This window comes from Lonchura striata, chromosome 2, assembly GCF_050655825.1.
Source record: "Lonchura striata isolate lonStrDom1 chromosome 2, ASM5065582v1, whole genome shotgun sequence".
In the NCBI taxonomy this organism is placed as follows: domain Eukaryota; kingdom Metazoa; phylum Chordata; class Aves; order Passeriformes; family Estrildidae; genus Lonchura; species Lonchura striata.
In genome coordinates, this window is record NC_140704.1 from 30,411,851 (window position 1) to 30,434,364 (window position 22,514).

General features: G+C 37.7%; 1 protein-coding gene across 22 annotated transcripts in view; it reads left to right on the forward strand.

Moving 5' to 3' along the window:
• HDAC9 (histone deacetylase 9) overlaps nucleotides 1–22,514 on the forward strand; it is a 472,095-nt gene that overhangs the window by 217,698 nt on the left and 231,883 nt on the right. For 19 of the 22 annotated variants that reach the window (XR_014953235.1, XR_014953236.1, XM_077787618.2 and 16 more), the window contains 2 exons: nucleotides 19,739–19,980; nucleotides 20,916–21,066. Coding sequence is in view for 20 of the 22 variants with exons in the window: in XM_077787618.2 (XP_077643744.2) it covers nucleotides 19,739–19,980; nucleotides 20,916–21,066 (393 nt within the window). In the remaining 2 variants the exon portion in view is untranslated. The remainder of the gene's footprint in view (nucleotides 1–19,738; nucleotides 19,981–20,915; nucleotides 21,067–22,514) is intronic. The other 3 variants (XM_077787592.2, XM_077787608.2, XM_021538290.4) reach the window with 1 other exon arrangement.

Sequence of the window (22,514 nt, forward strand, 5' to 3'; positions counted from 1 at the left end):
CTAGAAAATACATTTTATCTATTTATTTTGTAAAGATCTGGCCAATATAAAGATTTTGATAAAACCACAGTTTCTGTGCGATAGAAGTTGTAGACCTGTGTAGATAACCTGAAGATTCCATCTCATCTACATTTGAATGTGCTCCATTTCAGAGCTCAGCTGTTTTGGTTCTTGGCTGCTGTAGGCTGAATCTGAACCTGGATCCAAGTACAGAAAGGACATCTGTCATTCCTGTGCTCAGTTACTCTTCTTGCTTTCCCTGGGTAGGAAAGAGAAAAACCTGACAGGATAAACTGGAACACTGAGCTTGTATTGATGGCTAGGAACTGAGAATTAGAAGCTGAGTGCAGGGAATGTGGTGAGAATTGGGGAACAGATGAGAGAAAAAAGCCCTTTGGAAAAAAACAAGCACAATGTTTGATGTAGACTAACAGCCATAAAACTACTTTTTCCTGTTCTTGAGTGTCTACTTGAAGTTAGTGCCAATTTAAAATCTAATTTAATAGCCATATCCTATTTAAATATATAGCTGTGCAATTGATTAACATTTTCTGTTACATTCTCTATACCAGTTTGCTTCTCAGGAAATAAAATGTTAAGATGATTAGCAGTATGAATAGTTAGTAGTGATAGCCAAAAAAGCCAATATATTTCATTAAATGGAATTATTACAGCTGTCAAAGAATTCTGCTGAAGAGCCTTTTAAAGCACATCAGTTGGATTCCACATGAATGAAGATACATTTTTGAAGGAAAATATTGTGTCTCCACAACTTTTCAACTGGCAACTGATGTCTGGCAGTATTTCTTGTTTCTTCGTTCCCCTGTATGGTTTTCTGCTGAGGATTGTGGCTGTGGCATTTTGGCCAGTGACTGAAACTCATGTGGAGAACCTTTTTACTCTTTCAAGAGGTGTGCCTAATGGGACCTGTTCTGTGAATTCATATGAATCTGTGGTAGCAGTCAATCTAGAGCCGATTTCAACTGATTGTTAGGAATTTAAGGTGTAAATTAGACATCTGTTGAGATTTAGTTCTCTGGAAAACACTGATTTCTTGATGCTCTGCATATTCTTTCCTTATTTTCTTCCTGACAAAGCAAAACAAAACATATACAAACCAAAGGGGAATAAAGTTACATTATACTCTGAATCCAAATCTGAGCTTCAGTTTCTCCTCTGGAAGTCTGTCTGTGTATGCTACGTTGGACATTGCAGTGGTGGAAAGTACTGTTTGTACAGGTTTATCACCCTTCTCCCTTTCTTTCTGCCTTACAGAAAGCAAAAGCAGAAGGAATGAGGAAGAATTTACTAAATGCAAAGGAAAAGCTGCTGTTTTGAAACTCTGTAACTGAGAGATGCAGAGGTTTAATATATGTAATATTTTCCATGATTATCAAGATATTGATCTTTATAGAATGATAAGATATTTAGAACTATTAAAGACAGTGCCATCTGTAAAAAGGGTGGCAAGTATGTGACTGCTTTCCTGTGGCTGGTTTGGCACCATACTCTCCTATCTTAGTGTTTCCTTTAAAGAGAACTGGCAAAACAAGTACCGAAGAATGCCGTGTCCAAAAGATGAATCTCAGGTGGAGGCAGACAGCCAGGATGGTTCTTCTGTTATGCCTTTTATGAAAGCAGTTGGCAATCATTGGTGGATAGAGGTGGTCACAACCTATCTGATGCCCATGCCAATCGAGGCGGGCAAAGAAGAGCTGTTCAATTAAGGTTCTCAAGAAGTTCCAACCACACTGTGCTCTTTGGCACTGACAAACAAGATTTCCCTTGGAAAATTTGCCTTATTGTATACCTGAATTTCCCTAACTATGACTGTTTTCTAGGAAAAGAAAGTCTCTCTTTTCTGTGTAGTTTCCCAGCCAGTAGCAATAATTATCAGGAATATACAGTCTTTTATTATAGGCATACATCACAGGTCTATTCACACAACCCACATTAAAAATGTTTCTGTTTTCTGACTTTTTACTCCGTTGAGATAGAAATATCTCAAGGAAGGAAATAGAGCTGTGTCAAAGATTCATGCTGTGCTCTGCAATGACAGGAGTTCATTCAGCACTGGTGGCAGCTGATTTGTATTGATGGAGACTTCCTGCATGTTGAACACAGACATAATCTGTATTTGTGCCAGGAATCATTGTTTCCCACCTGTACAGTATAATCTGTTCCTAATGCCTCTGACCTATTTTTAAATCTATTTCTTTATAGCTGCTCGTGTGCCATATTTATAGAAACACTACTGAAATGGTCAGTAAAGAGTACAGATACCAGCCATGTACTTCTCCCTATTTTGTGGTGCATTCTTAAAAAAACCACAAACCAAACAGTGGTACAGCTATTTGTTATGCATACTTACTATTCACTGGAAGAAACCGAATCTTTCATCATTTATCCACAAAGAGCTGTTGTGCTCTGAATTGTACATAATTTCTGCTGTCTTTTGCATACCTGTCTAAGCAGAAGATATCTGCTCTGTCTTTACTTTCATGTAGAGCTAACTGTTCTGTTACCTGTAGTTTGCCATCAAAATTACAAACAAAAATGTGACAGGAAAATACTGACTACAGATGAAAGTGCTTATAAATTAAACATGCCATGCAACAGGACTTTAAGATTAAAGACCATTTTTTTAAGCTTTGAAAGCATTTTGTAATGGAGATGATATTAAATTGTACACAAACTACATGGACGTTAGTAAAACCCAGCAGTTTGCTAACAGCATAACAAATAACAAATGACAGCAGTTTAATCCAATGATGGATTAATTAATATGATCTGAAAAGCAAATTGTATGGTGGTTTTCAGAAGGGAAAGTGGCATTGGAGAAGACTGAAATTGTAGCATTTCTGACTAAAGGATTACAATGCTTACAAAAACTGCAGTCCTAACACATTAATAGATTAAACTGGTAGTTGAAAGGTGCAGTTTAAAATCCAGGAATGCATTTCAGAGGATGATTTCAAGAGCTGGCAAATTCTTATTTATCAATCTAAATATTAAGATGTAACACCAGGAAGATTTCCAGTGTAATCAATCAGGTTTTATTATGTGTGTGCTCAAATATACATTCCCAGATAAGAGAGATTGCAAAATAACCATATGAGGGAGAGTATGCTTGCAGTGTGAATAACTACTGGCTTCTGCCTGTGAATTTGTCACTGTCTTTCTCTGCTCTGTCCCTGAAAAGTGCAGAGAGCAGAAAAGAGGCTGCAGCTTGGCCATTGGTACATGCCAGTCCACCTTTTCTGAACGTGCCAAGTAGCATTACTTTTAGGGGACTGCATTGCCTGCAGAGTAGTGGCAGACTGACTCTAAGCAGGACTCTGCTGAGAGCATGGGTCAAAGGAGACAGGAGAAAGGTTAGGAATTAACATGAAAGACACAGATTTTCTTTTGAATGCTTTTTATATCTGTAAATACTCTAAAACCTTACAAATCTCTGCATGTATGTTTTTTTTTTAATGCAGTGTGGTTAAATGCATGACTTCCCTCAGTGCCTTTTCACCCATTTAAGCTTTTCTCTCTGAAATTATCTGCTTTATCATAGGTCAGCAAAATCATGTGAAATGTCTGTTGGGCTAAGCTCACCTGTTGTACAGTGAGTATTCTGGTAAGGTTTAGCAGTCAGACAATGTTGACCAAAAGATGTTAGCAAAATCTGTAAGAATGAAAGCAACAGGTATTTACTTGTGATCCTTAGTTACATATTTTGACAGAAGAGAAACTTAAAACTCCTTGTCCTTTAAGATGTGTAAAAGCCATAACAGAAGGATATTGGCAACAAGGCCATGGATATTGGCAAACAGTTGGCAGACATGGATTATTTCAGTCCACACACAGATTTCAAGGTCTACCATGGTTCAGAGGTTCATTAGAGCTACCAGCTTTAGACCTGGAGTTGGCTGCCCTTTTTCATTATTCTTTCTCATTAAAGTCTGTGAGGTTCTCATGTTCTCTTCTTCTCCACCTCACTGTTTTTACTGTATGCCATTATGAATCCTGAAGGAAATGAAGAAATTATTTTGATCATTCCTCTGTCTTACTACATGTGCTGCTGCCACAAAACCACCTGTAAGCAGGAAAGTGCAGGGAGAGGGCCAAAAGAAGTCAACAAGACCAAGAACATGATTTTCACTGCTGTCCTTACCTGACTGTTCCTGCCACATAATCCATCCACTCATCCAGTGGTGAGTCCGGCAGAAAAGAGGGTTCAACAGGAAAACCAGTGTGTCAGTGGGGGAGCAGAGCTTTGTCTACCAGTTCAGACCCCCTTCTCACCCCACTGCCTCTAGTACACAACCCCAGTGGCAGATAACCCCAGGAAAGCAGTTTAGCAGTCCTGTGGTTGTCTGACTGAATTTTCTTGCCATATGGTTTTCTTTACTTAGTTTGAAACTAGCTAAAGATTATTAGGTTTATGTTGGTGGCTCTGTCTTTGAGAGGTCACTGACATGGCTGGGAGCTTGCTACTGGAAGTTGTCAACATCAGTTATCATGGGCTATTTTTTGTTCTGAAGTGGTCCTCACCTGCTGCAAAAGTTCTGCTTAATGTAAGAGTGGTTTTGTCATTGCTGAATGAAGGCTGTTCCCAAGGCACTGGGCTGTCCAGCTCAAGTTTTTAAATAGTGTTCATATGGTGCTAATTGGCTTAATTGTATTAAATACAGGATTATGTTTTACTAGCTAAGTGTGGGGTGTAGGATTCATATTCATCCATGAAGAAATAATTCTTTGCAGTCCCTGCTTACTCAGCTCCTTCTTGTTTCACAGCTCTTGCACTTGCTTCTCATGGACTCTGATTATAAATACTGGTTTATTAAGGCAATCAGGCTTATTAAACTGGCTGTATCTCATGTGACTGTCACTTTAAGACTCAAACAGCAGCTATTCAGAGTGGCTACAGCCTGTGTCTCATCTCCTTTCCTAAAGCAAGATGAGGGAGCTCTTCCTTTCCTCCGGGGAGAGGATTATGGCAGCAGATCTGTTACAGTCTGCACCCTGCTTGGGAGGGCTGCTGGGAACTGCTGCGAGAGGAGATGTGCAGCTTATGCACAGCGTGAAGCAGCTTAGCTCCCTGAGGTGTAATTTTAAGCTCTTCTTGGGTTTAATAATGGTTATACTTGAACCATTTTTCTCTAGCTTTCCATCCTAACCCTTAGCTGGAACATTATGTAAGAAGAAATACTCTTTTCTACTATGATCCAAATGATTCTTTATTTTGCAGCTCTTGGTGGGGCCTTAGAATGTCTGCTTCTTATTCTAGCTCTCTTTGTATATATAGATATTTATATATATATATATATATATATATATTTATATATAAAACAAAAATGTAAACTTTAAATGAAGTCAATGTTACTTTTTTCTTAGTTGCTCTTCTTTACTTGGATTGATTTATGTTAGCAGACCCCAATGCTTCTTTACGTTTTGAATAAACAGTTTGTAGCATGTTTTAATAGAAAAATAAAACTAATATTAAAATTAAGATCAATATAAAAATTTATGTAGTTTTACAGAAAATCTAAATAGAACAAAATTTCAAGGGTTTCTCTTTTTCAAGATACTTCTAAATTAATATAACTTTCAAGTAGATTACTCACTTTAATGGCATACAGGGATGCAATGGAGTTCGTCTTTTGAGAACAAAAAGACCTTTTTGGGTTGTGTTTTATTCTAATCTTTTATTGCAAACTACAGATTTCATAAAGCCTAAGAAAATGGTTAGGAACATAGTGTAGCAAATACAAGTATTTCAATACATTAATCATTTTACTCAGCAACTGCAGTAGCATGTTGATACATCTGTACTCTAGAGACTGTGGTCAGTGCCTGGTGCTCTAGGTTGGGCTAAGGAATGGAACCACAGCCATTCTGCAGGAAGTTTATACTGGTTCAGGACGTGCCTTGGAATACTGGGTAGCCTACTGTGGGAAAGGAAACCGCAGGAAAGGGATCAGAACAGCTCTGCCTGCCCATGCCAACGTACACCCCTGTTTCAATGACCCTGCCAGTGGCGTTTCACAGCGGGAGGAGGCACTAGCAAATGTTCCATAGTCAAAAGTAGTACCTGGAGACGATGGTGAAGAGCTTATAAAGTCATGGGTAGGAGCAAATACAGACCATCTGTTCAAAGCACACACAAAAAAAAATCTGAATTTCGCTACATGATCTCCTTAAACATGGTTGTGTTTGGCTGGAGTTTTTTCCACAGTTCCATTGCTCTTTTTACTGTCTGTGCTGTATCTTCATATTCTTTCAGCATATTATTTGAGGTTTTTTTCCCTGAAAATACTGCAGTATAAAAGAGGACATAGGTAATTTAGTTTAAGCAGAAAATAATGAGACAAGAGTAATAACTATGCACAGAATGAATTTGTGGAAAGTGGATTCCTTTCACTCCTCTGGGTTGTTTTTTTTTTAGTAGCATATATCATCTTGAAATTACTTTAACATGATGTCTGCTGTATTACAGGAAGGAAGAAGTGCTTGTAATCCAATGTGACAATAATCGTGAACAGACAATCATTTATCATGAAATAGTTACAGAGCTGTCTCTTGGAAGAAGGTCAGTTTTGACCTTTATTTATGAACAATTATCTACAATTACTAATTTTATCTTAAACACACTTATAGTTTACTCTTTTTCAGCAAGATCAGAAAGTCTTGAAAGGTAAATTGCATTGAGGCCCATCTTTGAAGGTTTTGGAATTTTTTCCCCTCTGGAAAAAACACTGTACCTATATTTGAAAAAACAGTCTTGGTTTCTTTAGTCATGTTTGTGTCTTTCTAGCCTTTGTTAATATGAGTCTCATTTAGAAACAGGAACTGTGAATGTGGTGAGGAATAAATAGATCTCTTCTAAATAGACATTGTCAAGGAAGTGAATTGTGCAAATTCTTAGAACCGAAAAACGTTTTTTTTTTTTTTTTCAGAAAAAGACATATGTCTCAGCTTTCTATCAGAATGTCCTAAGATGAGGTGGAGCCAACTCTATAAAACATGGTACATATTCTGGAAATGGATGAATAAAGATGATAATGGGCTGTGACATTTGGTTGTTGTCATATTTTTTAAAAAAAGAACATACACTATTTTTTAATCATCTCTGGTGCAGAAGTTGAACCATTCATTTTAATTGTATTCAAAAGACAATTAAGGTCAGAAGCTGTTTTTCATGTGTATTGACTAGCAACTTCAATTTTCTTTTTTTATTTGGCAGATGTAGATGCGATTGGAAATGAAATGGAATTTTATGGGTGAATAAGCTAGCTCTTTCTAAACCGAGAACATTCGTTGGTCACTTCGGGACTGATTTGTGTTGAAATATAATAGGATTGGGTATTAGCTTTTCTCTGAGATGTTTCATCAGGTGCATACCTCTCAATTGACAGAGTAGTACTTATGTACTTGGAATGAGTGAAATCAATGTCATCTCCGTCAGCTGCATTTCCAGACATCCTTTCCTGCACAGGGGCTGCCACTTGATCATTCTCTCCCTATTTATGCTATGTCCAGACCCTACTGTTCCTGAAGGTTCTGCAGAGTTCTTCTGTCCACAGTGATGAATAGCTCATGATTGTGTAGATTTTGTGTTAATTCTGGGATTTGTGTTAATAATGGGTTCTGCTGGTGAGCAGGGGGAAGTCGGCTTCATGGGGTGTATTCAGCACCTTCAGTTCCTAGGACATGGTGTGAAACATGCTTTATGGATGCTATCATGGTCTCAGCATTCATTTAATGACTTGAAATTTACGGTCAGCAGAGAGAGTGCTTGGCCAAGGCTGGCTATTGGGAAATCCATAATAGTGTAGAAATTTCAGTTCAGGTATGCACTACCAAATCCTGATTAACTGGAAGAAACCCAAAGACAAGCACATCTAAAAATCAGTGAAAATAACCTCATTTGCTGAAATAAGCTCCTGTTTTTTACCAGCATAACCCTAAGATATGAGTGTGCATGGTACAAATATAAAAAACCTTAAGAAGGGAAGCAGTCAGGAAGAATTTCCACATTTCTGAGAAAAAAAAAAAAACATTTCTGAAAGAAGGACTTACTGAATTACACTGCTGCTAGTGCAGCCTTCTACAGTATCTTGATGAGGGTAGAACCTTGATGAGGGCGATTCAGGCTAGGTTCCAGTTTGCCTCATGTCGAAGTGAACACATTAATAAATTCTTTATGGTAACCAGCCTACTCTTAGTGCTTCACCTTAAAATTAATAAATACTAGAGCCTTTCCATGGCAAACCTTCAATAAATTGTACTTCATTTTTCTCCCCATCCTTAATATGCAATGTCTGATGCAATAATTCCATAACATGGAATGCCATCTCATTGATCACTAAAAAGTTCTGCTTAGAGTGCAGAACTTAAACACTTACTTGCACGTTGCCTCTTGTATTGCAGAATTTTATCTTGTAATGATGTTTCCAGCCAGGTTCAAAAGCTCAGTCAACAAGACTAAATGTGCTGAGAGTTGTTCATCTTAGGTCTGGTGAGAAGGGAACTTCTGCTCTGAGTGATTAATGTGTTAAGTGGAGGGGGGTTGGAGTTTCCATATGATTAGGATTTATTTAAATGCTTAGGCTGAGATTCTCAAAGGACCCAGAGAGTTTCTCGAGGAGTAATTTCTAGTGCTTGACTCCATTAGTGTAGTGTGCCTGTTCCAGGCCTGATCTATGGGTTTCTAAAATTTGAGTTTGAAATTTCAGAAGAGTTCCCACTGATTTTGGTAGACTTCTTAGTAGGAAATTTAATTCCTTGCAAAACTTACTTGAGAAAGACTCTATCATTTGAAACTGAAGAAATGCCACTGACTTTCTGCATATCAGATGAGATGAAAAGAGAAAAGACCAACCAACTAGTAAGAAAAATGGACCTGCTGAGATGTGGAAAAACAAATATGGGTAATAACTTCTGGCTTTTTCAGTTTTCTGAATTGCACTTGCCTAGTGGCATCAAAATTGCATAGAAATTTTCAATGTTTCTTTGGCATCACAGATGATTTTTTAGAAGTATTATATTAGTGTCTGGAATATTAGAGAATGCAGAATCATGTTTTTCAGTGTTTATTTAGAATAATAATCAGAGAAAATACCCCTAGCTAATGTACTGAGAAAGTTGCTTTCATCTTAATTTCTATAGCTTGCTTTTCCAGTTCTTAAAAATTACAAAATGTATGTCAGAGTAAGGAGAAATGTCTGTTTCCTGTACTACTCATACTAAATCCATAATTCTACTTACTGATTGAGTTGACTGAACTATAAATAAACTGAAGAAAACCTGCTGTATTTACAGTTGATAAAAAGACTTTTGAGTATAGCAGTGTCTTGAACTTCAGAAAGAGAAGTGGGTTGAGTATAAATATGAGTATTGTTCTTACATAAAATACTATATTTTTATTCCTTAAAATTTTGTTTATCTGAAGTCATATAAAAAAAGTATACTAGTAGGAATTTTGTTAATGAGCAATTGAAGTGAAAATGGTGATTTTCTTATCTCACTGAAAAGAACCAAAATTAAACTCTTTTTTCATATGGTATCCACATAAATCTGGACTAAATAGTGATATTTGTTAGTGCTTTTTTCTGTTCATTCTGATTTTGTAGTTGTCCTGAAACATCGAATTGACTCCCTCTGGTGGTTGAAACCAAATCTCTGCATTCCAAAGAGAGCCTTTCATAGATCCCTCCTTTCTGGAGAGCACAAATCATGAAGAATATGTTCTAAGTTTAGTGTTACTTCATTATGAAAAATCATAGAAATAGTTTTTCTTACTCTCATACAGCGTAGCATTAGTAGCCAGTTGGTATTGCAATGTTTTGAATTCCAAGCACAGATTTACAGCCCTTTTTCAAGAAATCAAAGCAGATTGTCAAAAGAAAGTAAACGCAGATATGAATAAAATAGGCTTGACATCATTTACTGTGGTGAAAAGTGAAAAAAATTGGAAAGGTGAAATTTAGATAAATAGTTTAGTAGTGATGATGCTAAGTGTGTCACATGAACAAGGTCTTTTATACCTAGCTTGGAATTTTTTTTCAGCTTGAGAACATTATTTTATTTCAAAAGTAAACATCTTAGAGTTTATCTTTGCCAAGACACTATAAAAGGAGTAATTCTTCAACATTTGGATTGCAGCTCTGAACCTGAGATGTCTGTCTCAGCTTTTCAAGTAATTCCCCCAAATCTCAAATGGCAAAATATGAGCAAGACTTTTTGTGATTACTTACTGCAAATAATTATGGTTTGGATCTATACTCCATAAAACCACAACTGTCTTCACATTAATGGGACAAAAATATAAGAAAGCATCCTAGAAGATTGGCATTTCCTTGCTTGTGAGTTCATAAGGCTTTCCATATATTTTATATAATCTCTTTTAGTGGAGTGCCTGCCTTATATAAGGTCTCAGTAATGGAAATGAGGCCATCTGCATGGTAGTCAAAGTTGTTTCCTAAAAGACATACTCTATCTGCATCAGAAAACAAATTGGATTATGACCTTTAAAACCTTCACAGCCCTTTCATCAAGCTGAGGGGGACCTTCCTCAGTAACTCCTCCTTAACTTTCTGTAGAGCAGCCTGTCTTCTCTGCCTACTGACATCATTATCCATCCAACTTTGGGGCTTGACTGCTGCCTAATATTCCCATCAGCTGTATTAGCATTGTTTCTATTTTTTATATTCTGCCACTGCTGATTGAATGCCTGCATCTAATAAACCCTACCTTTCCTTTGCTTTGCATCATCCCTGGGACCATATCGTTGCCATTCATTTTCCCTGCCTTACCAACAGTGTTTTCTCTATGCATGGAGTCAATTCTTCTGCTGCTACGTATCAGTGACCCAGCAGGTGGGCTTCTGAAAAACAGCAAGCCAGTAATTTAGTGTTATCTATTCATTTTATTGCAATCTCTGTGCAAATATGCTTGGTGTTTTATGTGAGAAGAGGGAGAGAGAGTCCCCTGAGTGTGCTGCAGTTCAAGGCAATGTGGTACAAGGGGAAGCAGAATAGGAAAAAATGTGTAATACAAACACATGCGTCTTTGCTAATAAATATCTGCAACTGTTAATTCTGCATAGAATACATAAGAACTTTATTTCTGAGCTAGCACTGTAAGTAATATTGTGTTGTCACTTTCCAACTGGCATGGCATTTACTAGCTCATTAGAAAGATTCTTTAAAAGGCATTAATATCCTTCTGTTGGATTCTTCACCTCCTCTGGAGGAGGTTTATATTCAGTCCTCCCTGTTGCTGTGCTTAGGATCAGCATCATTTTTAGCCCAATGCTTGTCCAAGATCAGGATGTTCCATAAATATTTATAAGAAACACTGGAATTACATAAGGTCTTCTTGATTTCCTGGGTATAATAAGTTAAGACAGGTAAGCCTAAGAAGTTAAGTTTGTAAATGCTAGATTTTTCTATGCAATAAAAAGGAGAAAAACCAAACCCCTAATAATTGTAGTGTTTTGGGGAACACAAACTTCCACAACAACCACAACAAAAGGAACTGGAAGGTACTGTTTTCAGTGCATTTTTGGGGTGTCATCTTTTTTCCTAAAAAAACAAAGTTGCCAACAGTTCCTTGAAAGATTTGCCCTACATCTTGCCTTCCAAGGGTTTTGTTTGGAGCACTGGCTGTCACACCCCTGAAATAGCAATGCTATTTGGGGATACTTGTTCAGCAAACCTCCACCCACTGTCTTACTTTCTTGGAGCATGCTGCCCTATGATACTTCAGGACATACCTGCTGGCATGCCCAAATGGTAGCTGTTTTGATATCCTCACTTCAAGAAAGAGCTTTTTCCCCCCTCTCCTCTCTCTCTGTCATCACCTTGAGATTAGAATAGTGGTAGCCCCACTGTTGTGAATTATTCAGCAAATGCAAACTCAACAATGTCACAAATGTGCCTGCAGCATTCACGGGTGGAGAAGAGATGAAAGAAAAGTAAGTGAAATCCTAAGTTCTGGATGTATTTGGTACCCTCTGTAGCAGCCTCATGTTGCCTCCGGGTCAGTGATGAGGCAAAGACTGCAAGTCTCTAGAACCCTCCATGGTGGCCTTTCAGTCATCCCTGGGACACTTGGTCCACGGTGTTTTTATGTGGAATGATAGAGACACAATTGAAAACATGTTGCCTTTCTCGTGTGGATGTGGCATCAATCATTATAGGTGTTTTAAAAAGGGAGGTGAGAGGAACCTTTTGTATTGTGTCTGCTCCATGTTTTTTCTTAACATTTCAGGATATGATGTTAGAATTATGTATGTATGCAAGTGCACAGACAGTTATGTCACATGTTTTCAATTTAAATAGTTAATTTTGAGTTTATATTGAAGTACTGGAAGATACTGATAAGCTGGTACTTGCTGACTTGGAGACACTGTACCTGCATAGTTCTTTAACCCCTAGGTGGTATTGCCAAACTGAACCTGAGTTGGCATCTTCACAGGGTTCTCACTAGCAGTGGTACTGATTTTTGCACAGAAGATCCACAGTCAAAAGAACGCTGTTTTACATTCCTCCCTGACAATTTTTTTTGTGCATAGATACCATGCAGAGGGCACATTAGTGTCTAATTGGTTAACCTGATGCCATAACAAACACTGATTTATTATTGTTATCTAATGGAATCATCAGTATATCATAGATTTTGGAACTGAGAATAAAGTTACATAGAAATTCTACATTTTAACTATATGTGCATTTATCTTTGCCCTGTTTTTATCCTGCCTGCAGCAGTAGTATCTATAATTTAGGGTATTAGTGTTCCTTATATCAAAAAGGCTTATTCTGGAAAGTGAAGATATGCCTGTGTGTGCTGATGGGTGTAGAGAAACGTGTATGTAAGGGTTCTTCTAGGTGAAATATAAATAAAGTAACTCAGAAACCCAAATATAGCTCAGCTTGGATATCTTGATAACAGATCATCCCAGGTTTGAGTTTAAAAGTGTTTCACGTTCTGATGTGATTTACTGGGCACATTTGCCTTTATTCCTGTGACAGAAGTGGTTGGCCTGATATTTGCATGAGCTCTGTCAGGTTCATAAGTGGAACTTTCGCTCATGTATTCAGTATAGAAGAAACAGCAAACACTAACATTTAAAAGCTTTCTGGAGATAACAAGTTAGATGGCATTTATGTTTCTGCTTGTTATGAGTATTTGATTCAAAAGTGTATTTGGAGAGAAGGAATCTGATTTTAGTAAATCAATATAAAAAACCTTTGATTTTTTACAAAAGCCAGCTAACTGTAACTTCAATGTTGGTATTTCAAGGCCTCTCACTGATATTTTAGACGTTTGTGGTTGTTTGAGCTTCCTTTCCAGGCCCTGGGGAAATAAGAGTATGGTAAATCAAAGCCCAGATTGCTGTTTGCATTTATTTTACTTCTCATTATGACATGCATGCAAACACTTAAAAGAAATAGGGAAAAGGTATAATCATGATAAAATTCCTTTTTTCTGAACAAAGGGGAATACTTTTCTAGTTTAATTTATTACACTTCTCCTTAATACTATAAACTGAATTGAGTGCCTCATCAAGTTTGACAGTTCACTTATACTTCTGATTCAGTGATAGTACTTTTTAAAATAATTACTGACTCTTGAGAGATAATCCAAGAAAAAAACTCTGGAAAATACAGAAAAAGTCTTAGTTTCTCAATTTCTTTTTTTCCAAGTGAGAAAGTTTTAAAACTGCAAAATGCACTTGAGTACTTAACTGCCAAAAAAAGTTCTTGTGCTACCTTTGAAAGAAATTTTCCATTTTCAATTGCAGTTTTTCTGCTTTCCTTGCCCATGACAACCAAAATCCAGTGTAAGATTGAGGATATATAATGAATCAAAAATATCTAATAATATTCAGTGAAATATAGGTGATGCTTTTTTCAGTTTGATGCACTCTCCAGCATAATTGAGATAGTGGGGAAAGTGCTTATTTTATATATTGCAAAAAAGTTCTATTAGTGTCATCCTAAATCTGGATGCTTTTGTCCTCATGCTAAAATGAGATGCTCTGAAAGCTGTCTTCTTTCATCCCTATTCTCTTGAGAGGCACTCTGCATCTAGCTTCTCAGGTGGCATAAAGAAGCTTTGCCTATATTGAAGGTAACAGAAGAATGACAGATTATGCCAGCTGAGAATTGAGGTACAAGACTTTAGGACCAGAGCTGAAATGATAAAAGCATCCCATGGGAAGTAACCTAACCTTTCACAGTTTATTGATCATCTGACTTGTACTTCTGATGTCACTAGTTATTCTTAACATTTCAGCTTCTCACTCCTGCTGTCTGCCACGGAGGTCTTGCTGTGGCACCACTTCCCCCAGGAAGCTGCCAGCTGCCTCTCCTCCAGGGAACAGGCTCCAGATTAGGACATTTTCTGCACTCTTGAACACTGAACAATTGCTGTTCAGTGGCAGTTTTCATTCCAGTCTCTTTAGTCATGGCTATTCAAAACCACTTTGCTCGCTTAGTTTCCCAGCATCCTCACCACGGACACATCGCTCCTGTGTTAGCTCCTTATTCACACTGTGGCCTCACTGCCACCTTATCACTGTGCCAGGGCTGCTCTTAGATTGCAGAGTGAGTAGGGTCCCTTAATGCAGCTTCTCAGAGCAGGAATTTAACTCCTTTTCCTGTGTTTCATCTTCTGCTCACATCTTATTGCCTGGATAGTCCTTCTCTGTCCCATCTCCTGCCGGTTACTTTGTGGCTCACATGCTTGCCAAAATTTCCCTCTTACCCTCTGTTCCTTATTCCTGCAACTTTCAGCCTCCTACGGTATTTAATCTTTTCAGTCTTTTCAAAGATTTTTTTCAATCTGTTTCAAAGACACTATTATAGCTTTTCAGGTATGAGTGCTTTTCAAATCCTGAATGAGTTGGCACATAAATCTAGTTAAAGAAATTCTACGTTTAAATTGTAGAGTAAATTTAAAGTATTATCTTTATTGGTGAGGGGGTGAATCTTCCACACTTCTCAGCATTTAGGACTCTTCTGTAAATTCCTTAGTGCTCTGATTATGTCATGACTGACTGATGGCTAATTCTCCAAAAAGTGGTTTTACTTTCCTTGTATGAAGAGGCCAAATGGAGACAGTTTCCTTTACACTAAAATGTGCAAAATTATTCTGGTTTTTTTTTTTTTTCATTTTATGAAAAGCATATGAAATCTATGAAAAGTACTGTACAAGTTAATAATAACTTTGGGGTCTTTTTTGTAGAGCAGAGTTCAAGAGAATAGCACTGGTATAAGCTCTAATTCTCTTTTCTTTGTAATACTTGACCAAGATGCTGTCTGGGGTAAGGTGAGGCCATTTCTCTTCATACTGGTTCTTCTAGATTTTACTTGGGTTTTGTGTGTTTTCAGCAATGTGTTTTTATTACCAAATACTGCTGGTTGGAGAAACTTGTCATCTGTCTTTATCAGATGTTGTTTTATTTTAGTGTTCCAACTTCTGTAGTCCTCTTCATTTACTTTATAAACCTTAACTGCTTCTTCTGTGTAAGTCTGCCTGGAACAACCAAGGCAGGAGAAGGCGGCTCACCAGCTTTATGCCCTGTTCCTATTTCCAGCCTTTTTTACTGTCCCAGCCCAACAGTGTAACTGAGACATTCCTTTGGGAAAAGGGTAACTTGGATCCCTGCAGTCCCAGCAGTCCACACAGTTCCTCTTATGTAAGAATCATAAATGTACTAGACAAGATGGTCTATAAGCAAGTCTACTAGAATTCTTCTTGATTGCATCTTAAATCAGGAATGACAAGTGTTCAGCTGATGACAGCATTCCTTGTTTCAGTTCCTGAATTTAAAGGTGGCAGAAATGTTTGCCAAGAAAGGTAGCTGCTGGCAAAAAAAAAAATTGCCCGTCCTGGGAGATGGTGGTAAGAAAGTGGGCTGCTTTATTTTTTGATGTTTTCCTTTAGCATTTGTGATTTGAAAGACTTGTGTTCCTAATACACCAGGAATTGAAACCAGTCACCAGAAACAGAGATTGAAATGCCATCTCTTAGTGGAAGACTTAACAGTTGTTCAGTGTTCCCATTGTAAGGAATGGTTTCAAAATGCAAAGCCTGAGGGTTAAACCAAGCTCCTTTACCTCTTTTTACACATGCTTCAAGCATCTAAATCACTCAACAAGCATGCAATTTTTCAAGTGTCTTATTTTCTTTCCACAGAATTTCAAAAGCCCTGTGGGAAGTGCCATTTGTGGAGTATAATTGATATGGACACTCTTCTAAGACTATTTTTGCTGTTATGTTTCAAGATAAAGGCAATTTAGTATTTATAGGAAAAATAAATACATATGCCTTTTGCAATGTGTTGTAACTGAAAATTAAATATTTTTCTACTCAAATTTTGGCATATTTCCTGGAATCACTGAGCTTTCAGTAACATTTTTAGTTAATATTCTGCAGTCTGCTGTTGCATTCACCGCAGCTGACATGAGCTCAGAGAGTTTGTCTTTATTTAACCTTAGAGAGGAATCCCAGGCTTGCTATGCAGTTGGCAGAGCTATTGGGAAGGATCTGCTGTGGACTGCAGTAGAGAGAGTGAGGACAGGGTCTGAACCATGCCTGCCACAGCTTTACTCCATTGGTGATATGAAAATCCTGAGGAATAAGTGAAGTTAGCCTTTATCAAACTCTGATTAATATTTCCTTTCATTATACATTCCTTTCCTTCTTTGTCTAACATTTTTATGAATCCGGTTGCTTAGATCCTGCATCCCACTGTTCCTTGCGATGTTTGAAGTTGAGGGCACTAATTAGGACATTATTTTTTTACCTGTAGAATATGTATATAGATAGATATATTTGTGTAGATGTGGTTAAAAAACATAAAAAGCCCCAGTGAGAGTAAAGATTCTGTATCACCTGTGCTCTCCAGACACTTAAAATTGCAATGGCATGGTGGTGGAGGGAAGATGCTTTTAAAGACGCTGATTTTGATTCTCTGCTCCATTACTCATTTTTCACACTGATGTAGCTCCATGGAGCTGCTTTGTGTCTTTCTTGTCAGCTAGTAACAAGTAAGAATGTAAAGGGCCTATGGCATTAGGACTGTGAAACAGACAGTAGCAAACCATTCAGTTTGATTGGTGATCTAACAGTTACTTGTTTAGAATAATTTAACTGATGAGGTTGACTATTACTTAGTTCAGTTTTAAAATAGTAATTACCCCTAAAAGTTAATATTTGCTATGTTAGCAGTTATTAGGAGTCTTAGTGGTAACCTTACTGTTAGCAATATTTATGACAGGAAATAAATGATTGTATTTATTTGTTGGTAAACACTGGCACTGAAATTGTATTAAATATTATGTATTGATTTCTATGGATTCAAGTCTAGAACTACCCTAATATTTGTTTTCTCCCACATTAAGGAATGAAGTTAAGATCAACTTGATAAAATAGATATTCCAGTGCTAGATTTATTATTTGAGTGTGTGAAAATTCTAGAAAATGTGTAGTTTACCAAACTGAGCCTGGTTTGAGTTGCAGATTTTACTAATAGTGAAAGGAAATTTCCATTGTTAAAAAAAATCTGAAGGTCTCCCCTCATGTTCTCTGAAAATGAAGAAATGTGATGCTGGTGCAAGATGGGAAGTATAATCAGCCTGAATCACTGTGCAGACCTGTAAAGGTTGACTTTCAGCTGGTATCTGCAAAATAAGCTGCAAACACTATTGTGAACCAAACCCTGCAGGGCTCAGTTTGCAAACACTATTGTGAACCAGACCCTGCAGGGTTCAGTTTGCAAACACTATTGTGAACCAGACCCTGCAGGGTTCAGTTTGCAAACACTATTGTGAACCAGAACCTGCAGGGTTTGCTGAGCTCCAGTTACTGCTACTAGTAAGGCTTATTATCCTGTCAAAGAAGATGTAAGAAAATCCATCTCTCCCCTTTAAACATGATAAACCTTTGTCACCTACAATGCAATTAATGTTAAAAATAGAAGAGTGCTGATGATAAGATTGTGACTTGCAGGCAATGAGCCATTGTCCAAGTACAGGAGACTTATCTGGCAGGCCAGTCAGCCTACACGGTTTGCTGTCAGTTTGCTGATTGCCATTTCTCTCTGGGTTTGATGAAATATTCATGTCTTTGCTCTGCTCTCTGCAAGCACTATTGATTTCTTGTATAAACGCAGCTATATTTAGTCTAGACAAATGGAATGTGGATTGCTGCTGAATAAATGGGATGAAAGGCTGGGGGTTTGCCTGTCCGTTTCTCTTGGTCGGTGGCAATTATTTATAATCAAGAGTAGTTTTTGTATGTTAAAGGTGATTTTTTATAATTTAGTGATTAGTCTCAGAACAAAAGTAAGCACTCAGACACAATCATTCTGTTGGGATAGTGGGTTAAGAAGCCAAATTATACTGTGAGGCTTACAATCACAGTTATTAGAATTTTGTAAAAAAGGCCCAGAAAAATGTATATTTTCAGAATTTTGAGAATAAAACAAGTGTGATCAGTAGAAAAAACTTAGTGTCTTTTCTCTTGTTTTTATAAAATCTTTTACTAATGATCATACAGTTAGAATTCAGTCCTCTCCATTTGCTGCAGTTTCAACTTATACTGCTTCAATTTTGCTGCCTCTGCTTACTGGAATATTTCTGTTTCATTTTGGTTTTCTTCTTGGAAACAAATACAGCTGCAGCAGAGAAAAGGAGAAAATATGCTTAAAATCTTGTTCCTGAGTAATTTCTGACAGCATGTTTGTTTTCAGTTAATAATCTTATTTTCCAGTGAAGATAGCAGAGGAATAGGAACTAAACTGAATGTGTTTGTGTTTCACTGTCCTCTTGTGGATGGAATCAGAACTGCTGGGCTTTAGCAGAGATCTTCAGCTGCTATTTATTTTCCTCTTCTAGATATGCTGCTTGTTAGTCTTTTGTTCTTTTGAAATAGATAAAGTTACACTCACTCTCTTCACTTGATGTGAAAACCAGAGCTTTACAAGTATTGTAGTGGAAATTATCAAATCACTCTGTTCTGCTGCCTTTTAATTAAATTAGGAGAGAGAAAATATAGGATCCTCCATTAAGTATTTTAATGCTGGATTAAGAATTTATAACATTGCTACAACAAATTGAAGTAATTCATTTTCTTACAGGCCATATATAGCTATGCTATATATATATGCTATGCTATGCTATGCTATGCTGTGCATGGTGGTCACTTTCCCAAAAGCTGTATTAAAACTTCTCATTTTGTGTATCAAATTATTTCTCCATCTTATATGTTATTACTCTGTGTTTTCCAGGTATATTTATATGGAGTAGCCATGTAGCACTGAGCAGCTTTTAATGTGTAACAGTATCTTCAAAAAAATCTACATACTAGCTTTGCAATATCTCTTGCAGTGCAGTGGGAACTGCAAGACATATAATGCTGAGGAAGTTTATTGTGTATCATCAATAGTGCCTAGGAGATTTTCACTAAATATTGCTCCATTGGGTTATGACATGGTTTTAGAACCTGGGTTGTGTGATAATCTGTTTAGCAGAATATTAATCTGGGAATTTTTGCAGAGAATGGAAAGGAAGTGCTGAAGAATGCTTACAGCATAGATTGCATTAAATGTTTTGAAAGGTCTGCACATTGAAACAGTCTTTGAGTGAAACGGGTCTTTTTCCCAGTAGGAATGTTCTCTATTCTCCTTCTCCCGTTATATTTAATATGCCTACGTTTTGTTGCTTTCTTCCCACAGTGGATGTGAAGTCGGAGGTTCCCGTGGGCCTGGAGCCGATCTCCCCCTTAGACTTGCGGACGGATCTCAGGATGATGGTTCCCATGGTGGACCCGATTATGCGCGAAAAGCAGCTCCAGCAGGAGCTGCTCCTGATCCAGCAGCAACAGCAGATTCAGAAACAACTGCTCATTGCAGAGTTCCAGAAGCAGCATGAAAACCTGACCCGCCAGCATCAGGCCCAGCTCCAGGAGCACATTAAGGTAGCAACATTTTTCATTTATCCCTTGCTTTATCTGCAAAGTCAATATGCTTAAGCAGACACAGAAAGGGAACAAGCCTGAACGGTTTGCTGTGACTGAGAGATGGTGATTGAGTGCTCTTTTCTCTGTTTTGGGGTGATAAAAGCCTTTTAAAGTAAAACTGCTGGCAGGGACTTGCTCACAGCAGACCAAGGCAATACTGTGAGAGTCACTGAGCTCATGAAGCCAGCACATGCACAAAAGATCAGACTACCTATTTTACAACCTGGATTTTCAGCTGAACTTCAATATGGCTGGTTTCTCGGTATATACTGTTTTCAGTATATAAAGAGACTGCTTTTTTTGGGCTACTGTTTGAGTTTGTGTCCACAAATCAAATTGATAGGCAAATGCATAATATTTGCATTTGTAAAATGGAGGCAGACCGTGATAGTGTTTTCACTCTTCTCTGAGTTTCCTCATATAATACAGAAAGAAAATGATTTATGGGATTGCATGCATTATGGCAGGATTGCTATAATAGATTTCGACCAGGAATTGATGATCTTGCCTTTCATTTCATTTTTCCCTCTTATCTACTTGCCATTGTGCTGCTGTGCTAAACTTCCACTTGACAGAGCTGACAAATGCAGCTGAGCACAGCAACCAGAATTGGGTGATGCACAGGCAAAGAACAATGTGAAATTTCCAGGCATCTTTGCCAAAAGAGAAAGAAGTGAAACCAGAGCAGCAGGCTGCTACCTGACACTAAAGTTCAATTTGGTGACAGCCAATAATGCACTATGCCACTTAGAAGTCAGTTAAAAGATGAAAAGAAGAGTAAGCATAAAAGCAAGCACTGATCCTCAGTTACTCAAGGGGGTTGTTTTATAACCCAGACTGACCTAGAAAATATTGCAAACTGCACTTTCTCATGTCTTTTTGTTCTGTGCAAGTTACAACAGGAACTACTAGCCATTAAACAACAGCAAGAACTCCTTGAAAAAGAGCAGAAACTGGAGCAGCAAAGACAAGAGCAGGAACTGGAGAGGCATCGCAGGGAGCAACAGCTTCCTCCCCTCCGAGGCAAAGAAAGAGGACGAGAAAGTAAGAGCCAATGTACCATGAATCCTAATAAGAAATGAATCTATTCCCCTTTGCATTCTCCCAGCCAAAATGAACTATGAGCAGAAATGTGAAGGAAGCCTATTCCTGTGTGAAATACGTAGGTCGAGAAGTCAAGACTGTGCTTTGAGAAGGGCAGGGCCACCCACTGCACCCACAGAAACACATTTCTGGCAGACTTGGAAGACTGCAGGAAAGCACAGTTTTACAGAATTGTAGATATGCATCTCAAGAGTCAAGCTCTTTGTATAAAAAAATTAGGAAATTTGAAAGCGTAAATCTTCACACAAGAACTTTCTGAAGAGCTTATTTCTCAATACAGAAAGCACTACAAAACAACAAAAAATAAATTAGTTGTTGAGCATTGTTCCAAGACTGAAAATAAATTGAAATATTTAAGAATATCTTAGGATGAAACTCCTAAATATTTTGCTAGGACTTTTTCAAACTGTCTTGTATTTGTTCTTGATGGCATTTCATAAGGCATAACCAAGAGTTATTTCTAGCTTATATATAGCTATAAAGAAAATAACTAAAAAGGTTTGTTAGGATTTGGTGCTCACTAGAGGGAGACAGATACAAATAATTCTCTTAAGTGATGTCAGTTTGAAAATCAGGTTGAAGTATAGTGTGAAGATATTCAAAATGAAGCTGCCACAAACAGGTACTATTACTTGCCTTCCTAAATAAGCACAAGATTTAACTGACAAAGACCGAAGCAGAAAAGAGTTTGTTTTTTTTTTTCCTTTGGCTGGAAAAGGATATCACTTCAACAGCTGTTGGTGTACCATGTCATACGCTTTAGAAATTAAGGTGTCCATGGTGCTTCTAGTTCTTTGAAGAACAATGAGCTCATTAAGAAATTTCCACCTTATTGACCTAGAAATATGAGGGTGTGGAAGCTGCAGGAATAAAAAGTTCCTCTGAGTAGTATAAAAAATATCAGCCTCCATATAAACAGTTAGACTTTATTAGTGCTCCTGCCAGAGGACGAGCAGAGATGTGACCTCAAGAGTTCCCTTCTCAATTGGAGCTTGCTGGGTGGCTGTTCAGGATGCAACAGCCAGCCAAGCAGCCTGTGACCCCTCCAGGCCTAGCCCCAGAGTTTGTTGGTGGTGATGATCTTTTTAATGAGTAGAGGAGGGAAGGGAGTTATAGGCAGGGAGTTGGGATATGAAGCAGAGCAGTAGTAGAGGTATTTTTTGGGTAGTGGGTCACATGGGACATGCTCAGCATCTCAGCTGTAGTGTGTCAGGGCTGGGTAACCAAATACTTAGAGTATCAAAAATGCCTTAGTGCTGCACCTTTGAAAGAAATGAGGTGTCATCCCTTTTTTTCTCACTGATTATAGAAGACCAAATGATTTTTTGTTCTCATAATTTTTTTTCCTCAATGAACACTATTCTGGCTATGAGTAAAGAAGCATGTCC